At 39.4% G+C, this 25,164-nt stretch overlaps 1 protein-coding gene across 6 annotated transcripts; it reads left to right on the top strand.

Moving 5' to 3' along the window:
• The first annotated feature begins 6 nt into the window (after positions 1-6).
• On the top strand, positions 7-22,796 carry tdrd6 (tudor domain containing 6). 6 transcript variants are annotated; one of them, XM_053242361.1, is made up of 27 exons: positions 7-88; positions 1,297-1,347; positions 8,720-14,098; positions 14,201-14,325; positions 14,486-14,566; positions 15,295-15,352; positions 15,456-15,526; positions 15,637-15,691; positions 15,808-15,863; positions 15,965-16,004; positions 16,411-16,478; positions 16,569-16,611; positions 16,729-16,802; positions 16,885-16,950; positions 17,121-17,175; positions 17,284-17,348; positions 18,706-18,760; positions 18,864-18,925; positions 19,047-19,089; positions 20,693-20,760; positions 20,841-20,895; positions 20,999-21,072; positions 21,155-21,220; positions 21,789-21,846; positions 21,974-22,032; positions 22,128-22,182; positions 22,302-22,796. In XM_053242361.1, the coding sequence occupies exons 3-27, from the start codon at positions 8,788-8,790 to the stop codon at positions 22,454-22,456; spliced, it is 6,918 nt and encodes a 2,305-aa protein (XP_053098336.1). In that variant the 5' UTR covers positions 7-88; positions 1,297-1,347; positions 8,720-8,787; the 3' UTR covers positions 22,457-22,796. The 6 variants fall into 6 exon arrangements, with proteins under 6 accessions (XP_053098336.1, XP_053098339.1, XP_053098337.1 ...); XM_053242362.1 differs by lacking the exon at positions 7-88 and adding an exon at positions 261-638 and having other exon boundaries at positions 16,732-16,802; XM_053242360.1 differs by lacking the exon at positions 7-88 and adding an exon at positions 263-638.
• The last annotated feature ends 2,368 nt before the right edge of the window (positions 22,797-25,164 follow it).

Below are 25,164 nucleotides of genomic sequence, written 5' to 3' on the forward strand. Positions count from 1 at the left end.
TAAAAGCCGCGCCCCTCAAATTCCCGTGCAGTTGTGTGTTTGGGTAGTAAGCGTGGTTTCAGGAAAAGCGGCTGGTTTATACTCAGTGGTGAGGAAGTATGCTAAATAAAAGCGTGTGATCTGTACTATATCACATCATAGCAGCCGATATAATGTGATTACACAGACAATATTTTCGCCATTCTAGTGGAATTAATATGCAAAACAATGCGTATATAACAGGTGTATGTTAACCAGCAAAGAATAAACATCTGGATAAAATCTTTTAAACTAGCTACACCTCTGCTTAATCTAGTTTACATTTGCTACTTTGATTGTTTCTTTAAACTTCATAAAACATAGCAAATAAATGAATCCGTAAGTAATCAGTAGCTGTTAGTTTTCACAAAATGGCGGAAGGAGGGGCTTCAAATGAGAGGCGCCAAGGAAGGCTTTAGTTTAGCATCTTCTAGCTGAGCAACACAACTTAATACAAAACAAGTAACGCTAAGCTGTGCTTTAACAAGCGATTAATCCTTTACACTAACTAGTCCTGTATATTCTCAGAGGCATTAGTGGAAAATAACGGAAGTGTTTAGGCTGTAAATTGAGAGCTAGTAAACGGGTGATAGCTGGCGCTTCTGTAGAGAAGACCTGAGGTAAGATGGTGCGGATAAAATGGCGGGTTGTATGTTCAGGGGTTAATACTGAGTTCTGTTACTTAACCATCGGGGTAACTAGTAGTTGTTGTTGGTTAAAACCTCACACTGTGAGGCAATCAGCTAGTAGAGAAACGCAGTTAGGTGGATAGAGTCAGTTTAGACGAGCTGCCAAACACAAAGCTACAGGTTTGGAGGCAACTTGACCTCTGTAATGACGATGATTTAAAATTGTAATCTAGTGGTAATGATGCAGATTAGTTTAGGATGACTAGTACTTTCGGCTTGTTTAATGGTAATATAGACTTTACTAGTTTTGCATACAGTTCTTGTGTAGTAAACAGACTACTTTAGCAAAGGCCATGTGCAGTATGAACAGTGAGGAGCAGGTGAAGTGCAGCTGACTGAGCAGTGATCAGATCACATTTAGCTGTAAATGGACTTCATTAACAAAGCCTTAGAAACCTAGCTATACATCTAATAAACTAGTCAGTGCCTGCTAGTGAAGACAATATCATCTTTTTAGTGAGAGGATTTGCAGTAGGTACACATGGAGTGTGTTTCTCAGCATCACCACAATTCACTCATGCACTCCTTCTTTCTTTTCTTTTCATTATGCACTCATTCTTTCATTCATTTGTTTGTTTTTGCTGTTTAGAGGTGAAGTCCTGAATCCTGTAGCCAGTTCTGGAGCAATGGATATGACTAAGTAAGTTTGCAAAGACTTGGACAACCTGAATGTCAGACCAGTTGTGTGGTGAATGATGGGTCTGGATCACTGACTGACTGTATATATGAGTGGACATCGTATCCAGCGTCACCGAATCTTTTCAGAGGAAATTAGTTGAAGCACGTTCTGGAGGTTGCTATCAAATTAGGATACATGAAAAAGGAAGATATTCACTAAATATTCAGTTCAATTTTAAAGTTTTATTAGAGTAGAAACTAACCCATAGCTTATAATGAATTTCTTGAATATTTATTTCTTATTGAAATTAGTCATCTTTGGTGATAGCACTGGGCACACTTTAAACTTTTATGGATTTACAGTGACTGTGAGCAGCCTTGAAGGAATTGATCACTTTTATTACTTGCAAACATCTCCAAGAAGAGAGTTTAAAACAAAGAAGTGTGAGGTTGGGACAAACAGTAGTGATCAGTGATTGGTCATGGCGAAGAATGATGATCAGTGGTTGGTCACAATCACAACACAGTAAGGCTTTACACACTGATGGTGAATGGAGTGAACCTGCTCTTTCAACTCATATAACAGCAGCTGTGATGTGAGCTGGAGAGCCATACTGAGTTCAGGACAGTCACTAATGTGTGCTCAGGAAGTTTGTCACTAGGCTCCTTTTTAAATTAAAGTTGCAAAAGGGGTCTAAAAAGTGACAGTCTCTCAGTTGGCAACACTGGATGGGTCTTGATCAAAGACTGTATAAATAGGTGGAAGTTGTAAGGGTTTTAAAAGTGAAGCCGAAATGTCTTTGAGGCCCTCGACTGGCCGGTTTCTAACCCTGCCCATTCCCATGTTAGTGAATAAAAGCTAATGAAGTGGTATTTATGGATGTAACTGTGGTTCTGTAATGACTGGATAACACTGTTGAACATCTGGCTGTCCTCTAGCATGCAGGATGTGCACATGTACCCGTCAGATATGGCTACAGATACGATATGGAAATGTTTTATTTACTTTTTAATATTGACCGTGCTGTTTTCCTGCAGAGATCATGTTGATTAAGGAGCCAGTTTAACAACAACAACAAAAAAAAAAATCAGTGTGGACGTTACAGTCAGTCTGCCCTAAACCTCACTAGTTAAGTGTCATTTCTTCTAGGTCAAAAATATATAATGTACAATTTTTATTTTTAGACTGGATCACAATTTGATCTTTTTTTCATGTTTGTTTCTAAGGCTGTTTTGGAAGTTACTGAACAGAGCAAACAAACTAATTTCCCTATTATAGCTTTACAAGGAAACATAACCTCCAAGAAAAAGATTAACAGAGACACCTTAGGCCAAAGTACCTTATCAAACTAATTTTTAGTATAGTGCACTTCCTCACAACATGTAAAGAATTACTTCTAAAACGAAAATGATCAGGCTCAGATACTGTGTAACAGTGTTAAATAAAAAGTACATCACCTCTACTGTCTTCAGTTTTTAAAAATGCAGTAAATGGAGAGGCAATTGACAGGTGAATGAGGATTTAAACACACTCACTGTCCACTTTAATAGGGACACCTGTACACCTGCTCATTTATGCAGTTATCCAATCAGCCAATCATGTGGCATCACAATGCATAAAATCATCCAGATACAAGGTCAACAGCTTCAGTTAATGTTCACATCAAACATCAACTGAATGGGGAAAAGTGTTTAGTCTGTAGAGTTTACACAGAATGGTGCAAAAAAACCAAAAACCATCCTTTGCGTGGAGGATCTGCAGGCTGAAACACTTTGTTGATGAGAGAGATCAGAGGAGAATGAGCAGACTGCCCTGAGCTGACGGGAAGTCTATAGTAACTCAAATATGCACTCTTTACGAGAGTGGTGAGAAGAAAAGCATCTCAGAAGGCACAGCACATGAAACCAAAACAGAATTTTTCTTCCCCAACTGTCAACTGTCCAGATTGGGTGAGCCTGTGCCCATGATAGTCTCTGTAAACTCTAGAGATGGTTGTGGGTGGAAAAATCCCAGGAGATCAGCAGTTTCTGAAATACTGAAACCAGCCCATCTGGCACCAACAACCATGCCATGGTTAAAGTCACAGAGATCACACCTTTTCCTCATTCTGATGTTTGATGTAAACTTTAACTATAGCTCTTGACCTGTATCTGCATGATTTTGTGCACTGTGCTGCTGCCACATGATTGGCTGATTAGACTACTGCATAAATGTAAAGGTGTTCCTATTATAGTGGACGGTGAGTGTATGTTTAAATACTGAAAACATAATCTGAGTTGGTTTTACATTTTTATTTATCATTGTTTATTGCACTTCTCTCTGCATTTTGTGTATATCTGAGGAACAGCAATGTTAGGAAAAATATTTGCGATTCGGTAATTGGTAACGAGGATCAACTATTTTTTTATAAGCCTCTTAAAACCCTTGATTTTCATTGTTTTATTGGGTAATATATCTTCAACCAGGTAAAATGTCACTGCATCAGTGATGTCTGTAGAGCACTTACTTGTTTCTCATAAGGAGTGCTTTTGTTAGTCTTTATTTGTTTACTACAGTGCAATGCAGTTCCTGTGTTATCTGGATTTCAGTACACTCTTTAGGGTGCTTTCTTGGTGTCTAAACAGCTTTGTTGTTTCTTGTGTCTGCCAATCTTGCCTTTGCAATTGTTGTTTGTGCCATGACCCGAAATCCACCTCTAGCTACGCCGCTGTCACTATTAAACATGTCAAGAAAAAATAAAGGCTAGCTAAACTCGAGTATAGGGCTGCTGCTGCTAACAACTATTTTCTATAATTGATTAATCAGGGAAAGAAAAATTATTGGTATGTCAACTAACATTCAATTAACATTAAATAAACATTAAATGTTGTACATGATGTTTTATTCAAAATATGCAATGTTTTATTCAGTATAGCCGAGCTCTCAGGCTACCGCATGCTCAGGACAAATAATTTCAGAGACTCCAAGCTCTCTGCACACTGTACTTTACCTACCTTTCAGATGACCCAAGTTATCCAAAAGAAAATGTCAAATTTAGCCAAACATCTTGCGGACAAACATCCCGACCTTCACCCCAAGCCAACAGGTTAGCTAATTATCCTGTATACGATATCATGATGATGAAAGTGTTTAATTGGATAGCCCCTATACGGCAGGCTAGCTTTTCTAACACTACTCGTAAGATGCTGCATCACGGTATTTTCGAGAGAGTGCACGTTGTTTGGTTAACTTCATCTTCATTATAATGTATAATGTTATAGAGTGACTTGTTTCTCTTGTTCATCACTTTTTAACAGATTACAGACACAAATATGTTTATATAAGATATACAATTTCACAGTAACAGCAGTGAAATTAACTATTGTAATGATTATTGCTATTATAAGCAATATTTCCATTCCCTGCTAATGATAATTTTATTATCTGTAAACGCATGCAACGTTATCAACCCGAAAATGTCCCAAAACGTGTTTACCATCATCCCTTAACCTATTTTACCTTCCCCAGAAAGACGGAATAGCGTTAATTGGGAGCCTTGTATTGTTCTTTTGAGATGTCCTACCCCTGAATCAGACCGGTGTGAGTAGTTTGTTGTACACAGTGGTGAGTAGATGAGCGATCTCTCCCAGTTCTGGTGATGTAGGTGTGGTGGTGAGTTGGGAGATGCATGGTGGTGCAGAGTAGGGCAGGGTTTCTGTACAGCTTGGGGTGGGCATTTTGTCATGATGTCCAGTCTACGTAGTCTCAGAGGATGTGACGGCCTTGGCAGTGGATGGTCTTGGACTTGTCTGTGGATCTCAGGAGTGGATTCTGCTTGTTTGGTTCTCCTGTTGGCCGGATGAGGAGGGATGTGTGTATTTCTCTCTAAGGACAGGTCTTTGAGAGTTTTGGCGAACACTCTCACTCATTCCTTTCTGGTTGGGGCGCAGTCCATCGTACAGGTGCCAGAGTCAGATGGAGGTGTGGTGAGCCCCTTGTGATCTCCGTGTTTGTTTGGTGTATTGGTTATTGTAGGTGCTACATCATTTCTGGGCAGTGTGGTGGAGATGACTACTCTGGTGTTTGGGAATAGTCTGGATGCTCTATCAGCTACTCTGCAGTGTGCACTATGATGCACTTAGGACTCCTCAAGCAGTGTTTCTGAGCAATTTTTGAGCATGAAATTTTTTTTTTCACCTGCTTGTTTAAGGCGAGGCAGTTGCATTTCTGTCACAGGATGGTTGGATGGTTGACAGTTCCGGTGCTGGTGGCTTGGAGTGTGTTGTGGCTTGCACTTGGGCTACAGATAGTTCCTGTGTGGAGTCCTGTTCATTAGGTTGGGGCTGGTTTTGGAATGAGCTTCGTTGTTCCAGTGAGGAGATGATCACTGTTTGTTGTGGTTCTCTCTGTGTTTCTGTTGTGTGTGTGTGTTATTGAGGTGGCTGTGTTGTTGAATTCTTAAAAAAAAATAAAATAAATTTTGAGCCATCCTATCTCATCTCTGAGCTGCTGGATTTCTGACTTAAAAGTATTTTCTCCAAGAGTTTCTCCAAGAAACTTCATTTCTTAGCTGTCTGAAGTTATCATCATGGAGCCAGGAGAGTATCTGTTCTCTGAAATGAGTGAACTGCATCTCCAGCATGGTTAAGCTTTAACGGCAGAGGGTCGGGGCTCAGGAGCTGTTTTGATAGATTTTTGTGATAATGGAGAAAAAGCTTCTTTCAGTTTTTTGCTTGTTTTGGGAGGATTGTCCCTTCAGTCTTCTTTTCAGGAGGTGAAATGCTGCTCAATTGGGTTAAGGTCTGGTGATTGACTTGACCAGTCTAAAACCTTCCACTTTTTCCCTCTGATGAAGCCCTTTGTTGTGTTTGCAGTGTGTTTTGAGTCATTATCTTGCTGCATGATAAAGTTCCTCCCAATTAGATTGGATGCATTTCTCTGTAAATTGACAGATAGAATGTTTCTGTAGACTCCTGAATTCATTCTGCTGCTACCATCATGAGTTACATCATCAGTAAAGATTAGTGATCCTGTTCTAGAGGCAGCCATGCAAGCCCAAGCCATGAAACTACCTCCACCGTGCTTGACCGATGAGCTCGTATGTTTTGGATCATGAGCAGATCCTTTCATTCTCCACACTTTCCATCACTTTGGTAGAGGTTAATCTTGGTACCAGAAATTTTGTGGCTCATCTCTGTATTTCTTTGCGAATTCCAATCTGGCCTTCTGATTCTTTCTGCTGATGAGTGATTTGCATCTTGTGGTATGGCCTCTATATTTCTGCTCTCAAAGTCTTCTTCAAACGGTGGATTGTGATACTTTCATCCCTGCCCTGTGGAGGTTGTTTTTGATATCACTGACTGTTGTTTTTTTTTTTTTTTTTTTTCACAGCTCTCACAGTTTTCCTGTCATCAACTGCTGTTTTTGTTTCCTTGGCCGACCTGTTCCATGTCTGGTTGTTCTTACGTGTTTTTTTAAATTTTATTTTATTTTTCTTTTACAGGACATTTCAAACTGTTGTATTGTCTATGCACAATGCTTGTGCAATGGCTCTTATTGATTTTTCCCCTCTTCTCTCAGCTTCAAAATTGCTTGCTTTTCTCCCATAGACAGCTTTCTGGTCTTCATGTTGGTTATCCTTTTTAACAACACACACAGTCTGCACATCGAAACTTGGTGCTCAAACCAAGATTAGACATTCAAAGCTAAGTCCACATACTTTTGTCCATATAGTCTACAACCCCTGGCAAAAATTATGGAATCACCACACTTAGAGGATGTTCACCCAGCTTTTTTACTTTATAGCAAACAAACAAATCACAGATATGACACAAAAAAGGTTTTGTTCAATAGCTTAACATTCTGGTTTGTGAAATATACATAAAAAAAATTCAAGGACATTTTTTTTTATTAATGGCATGTCTTTTTCCATATCAAGTAGAGGAAAAAATTATGGAATCACTCAATGTTGAGGAAACAATTATGGAATCATCAACAAAAAAAAAACACAATTAATACTTTGTTGCTCCTCCTCTGGCTTTTATTCTTTGAGGCATAGACCTCACTAATGAAAAACAATATTTCCCATCAATCTGGTTCCAACTTTCTCGAATAGCAGTTGACAGATCAGCTTTGCAGGGTGGAGCCTTACCAGTTTTTTTACTTCCCACCATAAATTTTCAATTGGATTGAGATCCGGACTGTTCGCTGGCCATGTCACTGAGTTGATAGGCCTTTCCTGAAAAAAGCTTTAAAACTGTTTGCTCTGTGGTAAGATGCATTGTCATCCTGAAAAATAATTTCATCATCACCAAACCTATTTTCCATGGATGGAATGAGAATAGTGTCCAAAATTTCACTGTACAACTGTGCATTGACTGCTGAGATAATGACTGCCATCTCCCCTGGTCCTTTACCTGACATGCAACCCAATATCATAAATGAGTTGGGAAATTTGATTGATTCAGGCAGTCATCTTTATATGTTTTGTTAGAACGGCACCAGACAAAAGTTCTAGCATCATCTCCTTGGCCAATGCAGATTCATGATTCATCACTGAATTTCACTTTCATCCAATCATCCACACTCCATGATTGCTTCTCCTTAGCCCACTGTAACCTTGTTTTCTTCTGTTTTGGTGTTAGTGCTGGTTTTCTTTTGGCTTTTCTATATGTAAATCTCATTTCATTCAGCCAGTTTCTTACAGTTCTGTCACAAACATTGACTCCTGTTTCTGCCCATTTGTTTTTCATTTGTTTTGTTGTGCATTTTCTATTTTCAAGGCATATTGCTTTGAGTTTTCTATCCTGATGCTTTGACATCTTCCTTACTCTGCCTGTATATCTACCTTTCATAACCTTCCCATTAAGGGAAGCTGACTGGGAGCAACCAACCTCTTTGGCCACACTCCTTGTTGAAATTCCTTGTTGAAGGAGTTTTATAATCCTTTCCATTGTTTCAACTGACAACTCTCTCATTGGAGCCATGTTTCCTTTCAATTAGCTAAGTCCAACAGCCCATTAAAGTGTGTAAGCACTCCCTTTTAACTGCTGACTTATTAGCATTTTTAGACTTGTCCCAGTATTTGTTTTAGATATGGAAATTAAAAATTCACTTATGTTCCACATCACTAATGCAATAAAATTTTGAAATGTTACAGTAGAACAACAACAACAATGATAAATATGGAATGGAAAAAAATGTGGGAAGGTCGAGGCTTGGAGTCATGTGACAGAAATTCATAATGCCCATTTGGGGTTGTTTGCCCAAAAAGTTTGGGAACCACTACCCGAACCCCAAATATTGCACTGCTCTTTTATTCTCTGATTAAAACATTAAACTCTTATGTTCTTGATTACAAGCCTACATCAAAAGGTATACTTTTCAAATGTGTTCTTTTGCTTTTTCTTTGTAGGTACCATGTCATCAGTCATTGAAAATTTCTTGAATTATTTGAAAATCTGAAACCTGGAAAACGGCACAATGTGTTCAATTCCTGGGCTCCCGTCACCTGGCTCAACTGTAACTGTGTTCATTACCAGAGTAAACGTGAACCCTCTCTGTGTTCTAGTAGAGTTTTGGGGTAATTTTGTCCAGGATCAGAAACTTGCATATCAACAAATGAAAAAGGAGATTCAGTACCCCAAAGAAGTATTTCATGAAGGAGAAGGCAAGCCTGGTGACCTGTGTCTTGTACGGGTCTATGAAACGTGGTACAGAGGCCGTATAGTGTCAAGGAATGATACTTACTACAGCGTGTTCCTTATTGATGAAGGCAGAACACTTCGGGCTCATACCAGCCTTTTGGCGTGGGGCCAAACTGACTTTTTCAACCTGCCTCCTGAAGTTGAATTTTGCATTCTTTCCAATGTCCTGCCATTGTCTACTGAAAATAGATGGTCAAAATTGGCCTTGGGGTTCATGAAATCATTCTGTGGGAGATCAGTTACTGCCTGTGTTCTGGATTTTGCCATACCCCAGCGTGCATTTCTGCTTGATATTCCATGTCTGTCTAGGCAAATGCATGAGATGGGATTTGCAAAGAAATTGTCAAGTGAGGAATTCAAAGACTTTGTTTCAAGATCTTTACAGTCTGATGCTGGTTCTGTAGACCTGTTGAGGACTGCATCCATGGGATTTGAACCACTTGTACAAATCAAGAAACAGCAGTGTTACATGTATCCAGAGCTACAAGCTGAAACCACTGAGACTGTACTAGTCACAGAGGTAAACAATCCCCTGCGTGTCTTCTGTCAGCTAAAGGTTTTCTCCCAGGAACTCAAGAAACTGACAGAGCAGATAACTAAGCATTATGAAAGAACAATTGGATCTCATTTTGCAAGACCTGAGAATTTGGGGGCTCCTTGTGCATCAAGAGGAACTGATGGAAAGTGGTATCGCTCTGTTTTGCAGCAGGTCATGTCCACCAACAATGTAGTTGAGGTGCTACATGTGGATTATGGGAAGAAACAATTTGTTCAAGTAGATCATGTTAGACCACTGGCCCCAGAATTCTTTCGAATGCCTGTTGTGACTTATGTTTGCTCTCTTCATGGAGTTATTGATCGAGGTGTTGGTTGGACAGTTTCACAGATTGATTATCTGAAATCTTTACTGCTCAACAGAACGGTTATTGCCAGATTTGAGTATCAGAGCCTCTCAGAGGGCGTCCACTATGTCACACTCTATGGAGATGAAAACACTAATATAAACAAATTATTTGGCTCAAGAGAGAAGTGCTTAATGGATTCAAGGTGCCTTAAAGATTATACCGTGCATAAGATGGGAACACGTCAGAGGTGCCAGATTTCAGTTAAAGGTGAGACACAAGGAACTGAGGATTTGAAAGGGATTTTTACAGAAAGTCTGTCACCTAATACTGAGCATGTGGCTGTTGTGCAGCATGTTGATAGCCCCTCAAAGTTTTGGATCCAGACACAGAAATATGCTGCTGAGTTTGATCTGCTAATGAATGGCCTGACAGAGCTGTATAGTGATCAGACCAGAACCAGTGGAGTGATTAGAAAGCCTGTAGCTGGTCTTCTTTGTGTGGCCAAAGCTCAAGATGATGTATTCTATAGGGCTACTATTTGTGAAGTCATTGAGTCCAAGGCAGAGGTTTTCTTCCTGGACTATGGAAACAAAGAATTGGTTGATTGTAGCAACCTTTGTGAGTTGCCCCTCAGGTATCAAAACCTACCAGCCTTGGCAATTAAGTGTGCTCTTTATGGCATTCAACCCGGAAGTGAAGAATGGGATCTAAATGCCACATTATTCTTTGCTAAAGCTGTTGTGGACAAAGTCCTTGATGTACGTATACTTGCAAAGTCCGAAGACACACATCTTGTCCAGGTCATTGATTCAATGTCAGATGGAGAAAAAGATTTTTCAAAGCTGCTCTGTAATGCAGGTTTTGCAGACTTTGAAGCTATGGATAAACCTATGGTCGCACCATACACTAAAGTGGTACAGACTTCTGACGTGTTCAAGACAGGTGCTGTTTCACAGTCATCCAGTTCACCTGCGGTAACAGCTGCTTTCAAGGAGTACTTGTTTCCAATTGGAAGCTCATTTGATGTTACAGTATCCTACATCGAGAGTCCAAATGACTTTTGGTGTCAGAAAACTACTGATGCAAAATGCCTGAAACTGCTAATGCAGGATCTCCAGAGGTACTATGCAAACTCTGAATTTCAGCCTCCTTTGGAAGCTGCCTGTGTTGCCCGTCATCCTGAAAATAGAATGTGGTCTCGAGCTTTGGTGATCCAAAAGCACCAGGCTTCTAACGTAACTGTACTGTTTGTTGATTATGGGGAAACAAAGAGAGTTCCCATTCATGACCTTCGCCGCATTGATCCAGAATTCCTTAAGCTGAAAGGACAAGCTTTCCGATGCTGCTTGTATAACTTGAGCTATCCGGTCTCTCATTCCCCTTTAGTCTGGAGTCCTGATGCTACGTTGCAGTTTCGAGAGTTTGTGGACAAGGCAGCCTCCATGAGTGTCATGTTGAAGTGTACTGTATATGCTGTGATGTGTGACACTCAGAAAGTGATTTTCAATGTAGTGGATTTGGAGAGTCCGTTCCAAAGCCTCTGCAGACTTCTTGTCCAGAGAGGTCTGGCCGACAGTGCATCTAAAATGGTAGCTCTGCCACCTTTAAGGCTGGATACATACTACTACTCTTCACACAGCATCAAAACTGGGTCTGAAGAAGATGTATGCATCACTTATGTGAAAAATGTCAACCAGTTCTTTTGTCATCTGCAAAGAAATTCTGTGCAGATTGAGGAACTTGCAGATAAAGTCAACAGGTTATGTGGTCAGCTACAGAGAATTAACTGTCCAAAAACCTTTGGAAATGTTTGCTTTGCAAAATATACTGACGGGCTGTGGTACAGGGGACAGTTTAAATCTGTAAAGCCTCCAGTTGTAGTCCACTTTGTGGATTATGGCGACACACAGCAAGTTGAGAAATCAGACCTCCTACCAGTTCCAGTTGAAGCTGCTGAGATTATGGCAATACCTGTGCAAGCAGTTGAGTGTGGGCTTTCTGATGTGCCTGAAAAGGTTCCAGGTGAAGTGAATAATTGGTTTGAAAGTTTTGTGATGGATCGCAAGCTGAAAGCATTGATAGTAGCCAAAGAACCAACTGGTAAATTAATTGTTGAGCTGTATGATGGGAAAACTCCAGTAAATGCAATAATAAGAGAGAAATTTCACATTGAAGTTGAGAGAAATGAGCAAATTACTGTAAAAGAATTTGATGTTATGGATCAATATCGGTCATATAGTGTGCCTGAAAGACAAAAAGTACCGCAATGGACTCCTGAAAAACACTGGAGATCTCAGAAAAATGCTGATTCGGAAGAAAGCTCAGGAAGATTTCTTGATGGGGACATGAAGAGAGACATCACCGCAATAAAGTTGAAGCAACATGTTTTTCACAGAGATTCTCATAGTGAATCTGAAAATGAAAAACCAAGTGTCCTTAAACAAGCAGAGCTCCCTGTAAAAGTAGTCGAACCAGGTCTGGAAGCTGAAGTTTTCATCTCGCATTGCAATAGTCCTTTGAGTTTCTTTGTCCAATTGGTAACAGATGAAAGTGATATTTGGTCTCTGGTGGAAAAGTTGAATGATGGTCAGTCGGAGCATGTACCTGTTAACTCTGGTGACCTCTGTGAAGGTGACTTGGTTAGTGCAGAGTACCCTGATGATAACTGTTGGTACCGCGCAGTTGTAAGAAAAGCGCCGGTCGGTGACACGGCTGATGTAGAATTCATTGACTTCGGAAATACTGCTGAAGTTTCGGTCTCAAAAATATGCATTCTGGACAAAATGTTCTCCCAACCAAGGTATAGCATTCATTGCTCACTGATTGGAGTGGAAAATGTTGACTGTGATGTGGCCTCTAATTTAAAAACTGAAATGGAAAAGAATGCGGATGGGTTTTTATGTAAATTTATCCAGCAGGCAGGTTCTGTATGGGAGGTCAAACTTGAGGTCAATGGTAAGCTGTTGGGATCTGCTCTCTCCAAAGATGCAAGCAACATAACTGTAACAGCTGCACCCAAGAGCCCAGATACTAACTTCAATCTGTGTACTTATAAAAATCCTGATATACCGACTGGACAGGTAATTGCTGTATATGCCTCAGTCATTATTGGGCCACAGCTCTTCTGGTGTCAGTATGCAGAGACAGAAAAGCTGCAGGAGATTTCTGATATAATCCAAAAGATTGGTAGTAATTTGGAAAGCGGGGCTTTGAATGTAGAAACCCTACAAATTGGAAGTGGATGCATTGCCCTTTTCGATGAGGACCAACTGTGGTATCGTGCAAAGGTGACCTCAGTTGAAAAGGACACACTCTCTGTTCTATTTGTTGACTATGGAAATGAATCAAAAGTTAAAATGAGTGATGTTAGACCACTGCCATTTGAGGTGTCTGATTTGCCTCCTCAGGCATTTGCCTGTCAGCTTGATGGTTTTAATGTTTTGGAGGGGTCTTGGGACGACAAGGCAGCTGATCAGTTCTTTGAGCTAATCAATGACCATCTCTTGAAAGTCACAATTTTGAAGTTAGCCAGTTCATGTGATATGGTGACTCCGCATTTTGTTAAATTGGAATGTGAGGAAATTATTATCAATGATGCAGTGAAAAAATGTTGGACTCAAAATAGCAAGAGGACATCATTTGAACTAGCAAATGCACCGTCTGCGACACTCTTGGATTCAACTACTGTGACTGAAACGTCCTCTCTCTGTGTAAGTGAACCTGTAGTAAGACCCAAGGACCCCCTTTGTGCCATGGAGTATCTGCACAATGGCACTTGCATTTCTCCACTCAGAATGCAGGTAGAATGCGATAGCACTCTGGCTGAGCATGAGGAGCAAGCTGGATCCACAGAGTTGCTGGATAAAAGAAATGTTGCTGTGGGCACGATATTTTCTCAAGATGATGATCACGATTTGACTTCAGCAGGCATTGAAAAGACTGAGAATTATGGGAAAAGTGTTGGTGTGAAGGATACGAATGTAAATGTGGATATTTCAGACATTCATTCCAATCAACCTGTGGATGTTCTCGGAGAATGCCAGTTAGACTCCACAGACTTTATGAGTAAAGGAGCATTCACAGGTTCTCTGGAGTATACTGATGAGAACGAAGTGGTGGAAACTGCAGAAACTGCATCTCCAGAAGTTCCGTCTTGTGACGAGGTCTGTGAAAAAGTGTACAGATCGGTTTCAGAACACGAAGAGCATGAGACTGAGTCTGATCATGAGATCATAAAATCAGGCAAGTGTCAGATATGCAAATCTAGAAATTTATTTATTTATTTATTTAAAAAACACAGAAGACAGTTTATATACATGTTCAAGATTCTTTGTTTCTACAAAGACTTGGGAAACGTAAGGAGGGCTGCAGAGAGCAATGTAGTCGGGTCAGAATGTGTGATCTGGTCCCACGTACACAAGGGTTGGTGCCGAGCACAAACTTTAAAGATTTCTGATGATTCTACCTTGGTAAGCACAGCTCTTACTGTGAATATGTCATGCGAACAACAATTTTTTGAATCCAGAATTTAAAAACCTTATTGTAAAATTGTTTTATTATTATTATTTTAATTATTATTATTATTATTATTAAAATAAACTCTTGGCTACAAATTCTTTGCACATATAGGTACTGCTTTTGGACCATGATTTTGTAATGAAAGTGGATCCAGTGAACATTTTTGAAATTGTACCAGAGGAATCATTGCAGGTAGGAACCATCCATAGAAGTGTGTGTGCTGCTGTTCTGCTTGCTTTTCAGCTTTAGTAATATATCAGCAGTGGCAGTGGCAGTGAAAAAACTTTAAAATATAAAACTGTTAGAAAAGAATGACATTTTATTATCGATGATAAAACAAGTTTTCTGGCTCCCGAGTGGTGAAACAGAAAAGTGTTTGCTGTATCTTCCGGGGATCACGACGTTGCCACAGCCATCCGTGGCCGGGAGTGAGAAGAGAGCAAAATTGGCAAAAGGGGGGGTATTCTTTCTTTCCCCTGTCAATTACAGCTATGTTAGGTGTCTGTGAGCTCATGTATGTGGAAGAGGGCAGACAGCCAGAGGATTTCCTCTGAGTGTTTTATGGTGCCCTGTGATGCAGAATGAGCAGCAGTCTGAAAAGATGCAGTTGGCTGGCCTTACATGTATCAAAGGAGGGTTTGAAGGGTTTGAGGAAGTTTGTGTTCATGTTAAGAGGATTTAAATATATATATTATCTGCTTAAATCTAAAATATAGTCTACGTTAATTTATTTAATCTAATTTAATAATAATGTAAGTCTGCGAAATTTACCTTATAGATGAGGTAAAGAGATGTTTGTGGGAAGAAGTGCTACATTTGCTCATGGTGGTTCAAAGGTGAATGTGTAATTTACTAAGGTAGGACTGCATTGTATACAATTGCTTTGCATGCATGGCGATGAACAGTAACATTCTTAATAGGTTGAAAAGGAAATGGAGCATGAAGCTGTAACGTGTTTTGCTTCTCAAGATCCTTCTGGTAAGATTCATCACATATGAATGCATTTATTAAATTTTCTTCGTTTAAAATTGAGAATATTGTTTGGTTTAGTTGAATGTTCTAAAGTCTTTATCATCTAAAGTCATAGATCGTGATGAAGAGATTGATGAAGAACGTAGTGCTGGGATGGATGTAGTAGTCAGTGACGAACAGGTAAATTTAGTAAGGTTTTAAAGATTTGAGAGAGAATAGTCTTGATATTCATGAGGGTTTAAACAAAGACTTGAACATTGCCTCATGACTTCTTTTACTTGTTACTACAGGCTCAAGACAAAGAGCATGACTCCTGTTTAGGTGACTTGGTGGCAGAATCTGAAAGTAAGTAATATGGCCTACTTGGATCATTCCCAGAAAAAAAAAAAAGTCTTCCCAAGGGAAGATCACATACTTTTTTATGTAATGTCTATCTGACTCCATTTTGTTTTGATTAACAGAAACTTTACAAGTAGATTTGATTCAGTGTTTAGACCTTAACGCTCCTCAGGAAATGGTAGGCTTTATTTTTTTTTTCCTTTGTCTTAAAGTCCAGATTCATGTGCTTCTAATGTTGCAATGGTTTGTTTGTTTGTTTGTTGGTTTGTTTTTTTGCAGAGTCAAATGTTTGTTGCAGATGTTTCACTTGAGCAAAGTGGTGAGAGAAATGCTGCACATAAATGCAGCTGTTGTAATTCAGCAAATTCATTTTCATTTCAAATGTATTTATCTTTTTGGGTACTGTTTCATCATGAGTAAATCAGTCAAACCTTCACTTTAAATTCGTGACATGACTTGTGGAGTGAATTCAGACTTTTTGATCTGCAGTGTCTTAGCTTCTGGATGTAAGAGTTTGTAATGTAGAAGAGCTAGTCAGAACTGAAGACTAGTCACAGAAGAATATTGTAGTTTTAAAAAGGTCTTGTTCTATGAGAGAGCGATGTGACTAGAAAACACTTACTGTCCTAAGTATTGTTTAAGATTTTATATTTCCATAGACTTTTAATCAAAAATGTATTGTTGTGAGAAAAGGCTCTATGGTATGATTTTATTTTTTTCTGCAGAACCAGCCATGGAGATGGATCTAAAACTAGAACTAGCACAGAATGCATGCGGTGCTTCGACGGTCCAGGTAAATTAACGACCCAGTCTGTGACTTTGGATAGACATAAAAGGATGCATTTACTCTGAAGTTTAAACAACTATGTACATATCCCATCAGGAACAAACTGAGGAGACAAGTCCTCCAGCAGAGGAACAGAGAGGTCTGTTTTGCACACTTGAATGGCAGTATGTTTATTATGTAGTCTAATATGAATCCTGTCTAGAATTCAGGATCTGAAACTGAACTAATGCACTAATTTAATCTTGTACACTAACAGTAGAAGATGTGATTAAGACGTGTGAGCAGGTAGATGAGCTGATGGATTTCATACCCGTGATACCACTGGAGAAGGTAGTTTTGGATTTTTTCGAAGTTAATATGTACTATGAGTGTACACATGGACCAAAGCTACAAAGCTTTAACATGTTAACAGGACCAGGAGGCACAATCTGAGGCTGAAACTCATGTGGAAACCTTCAGTGTAATGTCACAGGAGAAGGTGCATTTTTCTGTGTATTACGCTAAATATGTACTATACGTACACACATCGGAGCTTTTACTTTACAAGGCTTTGAATGTGTGAGCTGTGTTCATTTAACAGCATTAAAGTCACACCAAACTCTAAATCTAATTTGATATTTCCTAATTCTGTTGTTTGTGTGCTAATAGGCTAAAGAAACTGAGCATGAAACTGTAGAATGTTTTTCCTCTCAAGAACCTACTGGTAAGAAATTACATTTAAATTTAGCATTTGTGGAATTTACATCTTAAAAGTCATGAAACAAAAATTTTTTCTTATGGTTTACCTGGTAATTTTTTTTCTTTTTTAAAGGCTTTAATGAAGAAATGGATGAACAGCCTAGTGGTGGGGTCGATCTCGTCATCATTGAGGAACAGGTAAATGAGATTTGAGAGTTTGAGAGAAAGCAGTCACCATGAGGGCTTAACTGAAAACTTCTACATTGTCCTCGCATCGCATGTGAAATATTTTAAGTGAGTCTTTATTTTCTCTGGACTTGTTGAACCTTACTTATAGCAGTCAAGTTATATAGTATGATAGTTTATTGTCAGTGTTGCCGCATACCTGTGTTTTCCTGATCATGAAAAGTGCATTAAAGGAGCATTCCGGCATAAAACTAGAGTTTAATATATTATTTGTAATAATAATTAGTATTCTTTTGTATGGGATTGTATCACTTAGTGTCAGCATTGTAACAGAGGTCATGATTTTGTGTCAGTTTCCTGTTTTCACGCATCAGTGTAGAGAAACTACAATACCCAGCATGCAATACGCCAATACGTAATTCAACCATCGGGATTCCCTGCTGTGATCAACCAGTGCTGGCCTCCGAGTGAGACACATCACTCTGACATTTCTAAAAAAGGAAGAGCCTGCCTCACTTGCAGAAACTAAACCATTTTTTAAAATGTCACGTTGTGCTGTTGGTTGTCAGAATGGGAAGCGTGGTCATAAACGCGTTCATTTTAATAACAAGATGGTTGTAGTTACAGATAATTAGGAGGGATAACCAAGTAGCATCAGGTTGGAAGGCTAATCGGGTCATTTTGCAATCAGGTTGCGCTGCATATCTTTTTTGTTTCACACACTAAAGTGGTCTTTACTCCGAAACATGGTGGACATTTACAGTTGTGCAGCCAGCACTTTAAACCAGAGGAATATGAAAGAGATTTGAAAGCAGTTACTAGGTCTTCCGCTGAAGAAGATGCTAGAGAAAACAGTGATTTTGTTTGTATTTAGTACAATACGGAGACCAGAGACGCTCCTCACCCGGTCAACCTGACCAAAGGAGCCAAACTGAGGTAGGACAGTGTGTTAATGTCCGCTAGCAAATGCTTGTAACTAGTAAGCAGCAACCCACAGAAATTCTCATCTGTTAAATCATTCCTGTTGCTTGAGAAATCCATTCACTCCATCACAATAATTTTAGGTACAAAGCAAAGTCATTGCTTACTAGCAGTAGCCAGATTGATATCTGTGTTCGTTGAACCATGAGCTAGTTCCCTAACCATTAGCTCCATTAAGTAGTGAGCACCGGCCCCATTCGCCTCCCACCCAAATATCCACCCATAAATGTTTCAAATCAACATGCGTAATCAGGAGGGGGTTTCCCCAGTATTCAAACCAGGAAATCTCACCACAGAGTAGGTATGTTTACACCATATGTATCGATGGTCAGATTTTGTAGTTTGGTCAGATTGTCCCTATAAGTACTTCTTTTACTTGTTACTACAGGCTCAAGACAAAGAGCATGACTCCTATTCAGGTGACTTGGTGGCAGAATCTGAAAGTAAGTAATATGGGTTGATTTACCTACATGGATCATTCCGAGGGCAAGATCGCATACTTTTCTATGTGATGCCTATCTGACTCCATTTTGTTTTAATTAATAGAACCTGTCCAAGACGATGCAACTCAAGGTCCAGATTTAGGTCTTGATACTCCTCAGGAAATGGTGGGCTTTATTTTATTCCTTTCATTTTAAATGGGATGGGTATTGTGTTTTTTTTTTTTCTGTTTTTTTATAACAATACCAGCAACATCATCTTCTAATATTGGATTGTATTGTTTTTCAGCAGAGCAAGAAGTTTGTTGCAGATGTTTCAGTTGAACAAAGTGGTAAGATAATCACTTCCATTACAAGAACACTGCATAAACGTGGTTCTTGTAATATGTAACACATGCCATTTAATTAATTCACGTTAAACTATGATATAGCCTACTAGAAATGGGTTTCGGGGGCCATAAGCTATGCATTAATACCTTCTATCAGGGTACTTCTAAAGTAGATCCAGGCTGAAAAGTAATACCACATCATATCTAATATAAATTACTTCTCCTGACAGACCTGCCAACATCTACGGTTTAGCCATAGCATTTGCCATTTTTTTTTACTCCTTGGTACACCATGGGAGTCATGTAAAAACTACACTTTTCTGCGAAAGCAGTCGTCAGACTGAACACAAATTAAAATTTGGCCAGTGGAAAAGCCAATTCATTGAAAAGGGAAAAGTGAAGAGATGTGAAAAAAACATCCTTTTGCTTTGTGGTGAACTTTGACCTGTGAATTCAAGAGCCTCGGCCTTGTGAGCCGATAGAAAGCAAGAAGGTCGGACTGTGGTCTTATTGCACAGTGAAAAATGGCCATCTGCGTGATATAAAAGAAAATGTGATTCATCAGACCAGGTCTTCATCTTCTATTGCTCCGTGGTCCAGGTCTGATGCTCACGTGCCCATTGTAGGCGGTTATTATGGCCGGGTCTGACCTGGGGAAGAGATGGCACCGGGATACACTATGGGAAGAATCTGCATTCATGTGGATGTTACTTTGACACGTACCACCTACATAAACATTGTTGCAGACCAAGTACACCCCTTCATGGCAACAGTATTCTCTAATGGCAGTGGCCTCTTTCAGCAGGATAATGGATCCTGCCACACTGCAAAAATAGTTCAGGAATGGTTTGAGGAACATGACAAAGAGTTCAAGGTGCTGACTTGGCCTCCAAATTCCCCAGATCTCAATCCAATCGAGCATCTGTGGGATGTGCTGGACATCAAGTCTGATCCATGGAGGCCCCACCTCACAACTTACAGGACTTTAAGGATCTGCTGCTAATGTCTTGGTGCCAGACACCACAGCACACCTTCAGTGGTCTTGTGCAGTCCATGCCTCGATGAGTCCGAGATGTTTTGGCGGCACAAAGGGGACCTACACAATATTAGGCAGGTGGTTTCTGTGGTATGTGGCACCAAGCCAGCTGCAGCAAAAACAGTAGACAAGGCAAACATGAAGAGATCCACCATCTTATTTTTTTTTAAAATCTTTTTTACACTGTGTTTTCTTATAACAGGACACTTAAGCAGGTTTTATCATGCTACTTGTGACAAGATTACTTGTGATCTACAAGATAAAGCCTGCCGAAGCTTTAGAAAAACACCATTCTTTTGCCTGTTGGTGGTCTTTAACTTTGCCTTGTCTGGACAGTTTGTTGTCTCCAACTTGCATCAGTGTTCACCATTCATCTGCATGAATAAATCAGTAAATTTTTATTGATAATTGGTGATGTGAATTGTAAATTAAGCTTTAAAGTAGATTATTACTTAATTACAGATTTGATTATTACTTTATTACAGAAATTACTTCATATGCTCATTCTACTCAGTGTCAAAAGTTAACACGTTGGTATGATCTGTGGTATGTTTTTTTTTTTTCCTGCAGAACCAGACATGGAAATGAATCCATCATTAGAAGTAGCACAAGATTTATGCTGTGCTGTGAAAGTCCAGGTAAACTAAAGTAGCCAAAAAAAAAAAAAAAGTCTTTGGTTAGATAAAAAGCATAAATTTACTCTGACGTTTCACATCAGGTACAACCTGCAGAAGATACTGAGGAGACGAGTCCTCCAGTAGAAGAACAAGGAGGTCTGTTTAGTGTTATTAATATTCAAATATTAACATATAATCTAATATTAATCAGGAAAAGGATCTGGACCTTTTTTATTCATTTAATCTTGTAAACTAACAGTAGAAGATGTGACTAAGATGTGTGAGCAGGTAGATGAGCTGATGGAGTTCATACCCGTGATACCACTGGAGAAGGTAGTTTTGTATTTTTTTGAAGTTAATATGTACTATGAGTGTACACATGGGCCAGAGATATAAAGCTTTAACATGTTAACAGGACCAGGAGGCAGAATCTGAGGCTGAAACTCATGTGGAAACCTTCAGTGTAATGTCACAGGAGAAGGTACTTTTTAAAAAATAATGTATATAGCTGTATGACACTGGAGTCTAAGGGCCTGTTCACACCTGGTATTAACATCTGTCTCGAGTGATCTGATCACAAGTGGACACCCGAAACACACTGGTGTTTACACGTGGCATTTTGAGCGCGTCTCCAGTGAGCACTTGTGATCAGGTTTTGTCATTTCCGCTGGAGGAAGGGTGTCATGCACATTTACTATTTGTTTTCAGGTAGAAATTCTCTCATGTCCCTGTACAGACTGTTTCAAACGTTTCTATCAGGTGGTCTGGTAACAAAACTTATAAATGAACAGGAGATGAGATCACAGAAGAAGCAAAGAGAAGCAGCTGCTTTCATCTCTGCTGTTATAGTGTCACCTTTATCCATTAATCTAGCGGTGGAGAACTACAGCTCAGCGCCATTTCCAAACACGAATGTGGTTTGAGTGATCGGCTGACACTGTGAGACACATTGGACCTCGTGCACACCTGTACTTAACACTGACCACTTACGGTTGGATCGCCGGGTTAATGCCAGGTGTGAACGAGGCCTTTATTTGATATTTTTATAGGCTCTGGATGTGGAACTTGATGCCGATCCTGACTTGGCTGCCGTAATTGAAGTGATTGGTACGCTATCTTGCTTTACAAACACAATCGTATACTACAAACCAACTAATGGTAAAACAGGACCTTTTTGTTTAAAATGCATTTTTTAGAAATATAACATTCACTGATATGGCTCTTGGTTTTACAGATGATGTTATTGCCTTTGTGAGTGAGAATGAACAGGGGTCGGATACAACATCAGACATGGTGAGGATAGTTTACTTCCACTAGTGTTGATGCATTTAATGTTAATTCTTTTTTGGGGAAATGTTGTATATTTCATTTTGTTGTATGAATTTTAGATTAAAGTCAGTATGGTGCAGACTGAATGTCTTGCTGCTGATACGGTGTCTTCTGGTGAGCTGTTACATTTTATTATGAATCACAAAACCATCAGCAGACATGTATGGTTTGATGTGGCTTTTTAATGTGACTAGTTTCTGAACATATACAGATGACTGTCATGTTCTCTGCAGACGTACAGCAACCATCTGATGCAGAGGAACTAAGAGCTTTAATGGTCACACATCTGTCCCTTAGAATTGAGGACACATCTGATGATGACATCATCTTTGTGAAAGAGTGGCAGGTTTCCGCAACCGAGACGATCGAGCCCAGTAGTAAAGAGTAGCTGCGGCTTGATTAGGTGATTAAACGCACTGTTTTACTCTCAGTATCTCGGGTTACATTTTTGCCACTTGTTTATTCTGATCACTTTAGCACTTAAGCATCTAATTTCAGTGTTTTGAGTTCTGCCTGAAGTTTTCATTGTCTCTGAAAACTAGATTTATTTTTCCTTTTCATTGTTCTGTGTTCCTTGTTATTTAGACATATTGTTAAGAAGTGACATTAACGGATCAAATACATGACAGTTTTGTTTCATTGTCTCGGGTTGTTTAAAAAATGTTAAGCTTGACAGTGCATGTGCTGCATGTTGAGATGAGAAAAATAAAGAAAAACCCTTTTGTTTAGTCATGTCTCATATTTTTCCTTCTTTTTTTATAGCAAACATTTATACATGTTGACCTGGTTCTTGTTCTTTACAGTTCCACAAGTCAGAATTTCACAAAATATCTTTAAATTATTTATTTCTTTTTAAGAGACATGAGTAAAATGAATAAAAAGAATGTAAATGTAAACCATATGTAAAATAGACATTAATGTAAAATTGAAATTATTAATTTAAATTATACAAAGAATTCTAGCTTTAATTATTAGTCCTTTTCATGTGTCAGTGTTACAATGATTAGTTTCCTGTAGTGAATTTGCATCTCAGGATCATGTTTTATTTCCATACAAATGACAAAACACTTCAAATTAAAATATGTGGGTTAATTTAATAATAAGTTTATAATTTGACTGAAGACTCTATTAAGAAATGTACTTTGGAAGCGGAGTGACATGAGCTAAAATGTTTTTCCACGTATTATGTATTAGCACTAAATGACGAGGAGTGCTGTTCAGCTAAACCAACACTTTCAAACTGTGTAGCTCTACAAGAGCCTTATGGCATCCTGTCAGTGGCTAAATGCTGCTAATGCTGGACGTATATACACTATATTGCCAAAAGTTTTGGGACGTCTGCCTTTACATGCACATGAACTTTAATGACATCCCATTCTTAATCCGTAGGGTTTAATATGGAGTTGGCCCACCCTTTGCAGCTGTAACAGCTTCAACTCTTCTGGGAAGGCTTTCCACAAGGTTTAGGAGTGTGTTTATAGGAATTTTTGACCATTCTTCTAGAAGTGCATTGGTGAGGTCACACACTGATGTTGGTCGAGAAGGCCTGGCTCTCAGTCTCTGCTCTAATTCATCCCAAAGGTGTTCTCTCGGGTTCAGGTCAGGACTCTGTGCAGGCCAGTCAAGTTCATCCACACCAAACTCGCTCATCCATGTCTTTATGGACCTTGCTTTGTGCACTGGTGCACAGTCATGATGGAACAGGAAGGGGCCCGCTCCAAACTGTTCCCACATAGTTGGGAGCATGAAATTGTCCAAAATGTCTTGGTATGCTGAAGCATTAAGAGCTCCTTTCACTGGAACTAAGGGGCCAAGCCCAACCCCTGAAAAACAACCCCACACCATAATCCCCCCTCCACCAAACTTTACACTTGGCACAATGCAGTGCAAAATGTACCGTTCTCCTGGCAACCTCCAAACCCAGACTCGTCCATCGGATTGCCAGACAGAGAAGCGCGATTCATCACTCCAGAGAACGCGTCTCCACTGCTCTAGAGTCCAGTGGCGGCGTGCTTTACACCACTGCATCCGACGCTTTGCATTGCACTTGGTGATGTAAGGCTTGGATGCAGCTTCTCGGCCATGGAAACCCATTCCATGAAGCTATTTACGCATTGTTCTTGAGCTAATCTGAAGGCCACACCAAGTTTGGAGGTCTATAGCTATTGACTCTGCAGAAAGTTGGCGACTTCTGCGCACTGTGCGCCTCAGCATTCACTGACCTCGCTCTGTGATTTTACGTGGCCTACCACTTTGTGGCTGAGTTGCTGTTGTTCCCAATTGCTTCCACTTTGTTATAATACCACGAACAGTTGACCATGGAATATTTAGTAATGAGGAAATTTCACGAATGGATTATTGCACAGGCGGCAACCTATCACGGTACCACACTTGAATTCACTGAGCTCCTGAGAGAGACCCATTCTTTCACAAATGTTTGTAGAAGCAGTCTGCATGCCTAGATGCTTGATTTTATACACCTGTGGCCATGGAAGTGATTGGAGCACCTGAATTCAATGATTTGGAGGGGTGTCCCAATACTTTTGGCAATATAGTGTACATATCTCTAAGAAACTCTTAGCATTCATACTAGAGAGAAATTCACAAATCATGAATATGAATTGCAATTATGTTGACAGTAAAATTAATTTGTCTTTATTCTGAGGCAGTGTAGCTCACTGTGAACTGATCTGAGTTTCATCATGTATCAGTTTGAAATGTCTATTTCCTAATTCATCAAATTAGCCTCCTGGCTCAATTATACTGACAGATTCAGTGACTTTGAAGAGCAATTACTTCAAAATTCTACAGTAAAATGATTTCATTTCTATTGTGAGCATAGAGGAGCTCAGTGTGAACTGATCTGAGTGGGTTTGATCCTCTACAAGCTTGAAACCATCAAAATAACTCACTGGTTTAATTATACTGACAGATCAAGTGACTTTGAAGAGCAACTACTTTAAAATTCTACAGTAAAATGAATTCATTTGTATTGTGAACATGGAGTCATGTCAGAGACTTCCTCTGTGAAATGAACCATCTATACTTTTTAAAAATGTATTTATTTATTATTATAGTTTTTAAAAATAATATAAA

Source organism: Pangasianodon hypophthalmus, chromosome 19, assembly GCF_027358585.1.
Source record: "Pangasianodon hypophthalmus isolate fPanHyp1 chromosome 19, fPanHyp1.pri, whole genome shotgun sequence".
Taxonomy (NCBI): Eukaryota; Metazoa; Chordata; class Actinopteri; order Siluriformes; family Pangasiidae; genus Pangasianodon; species Pangasianodon hypophthalmus.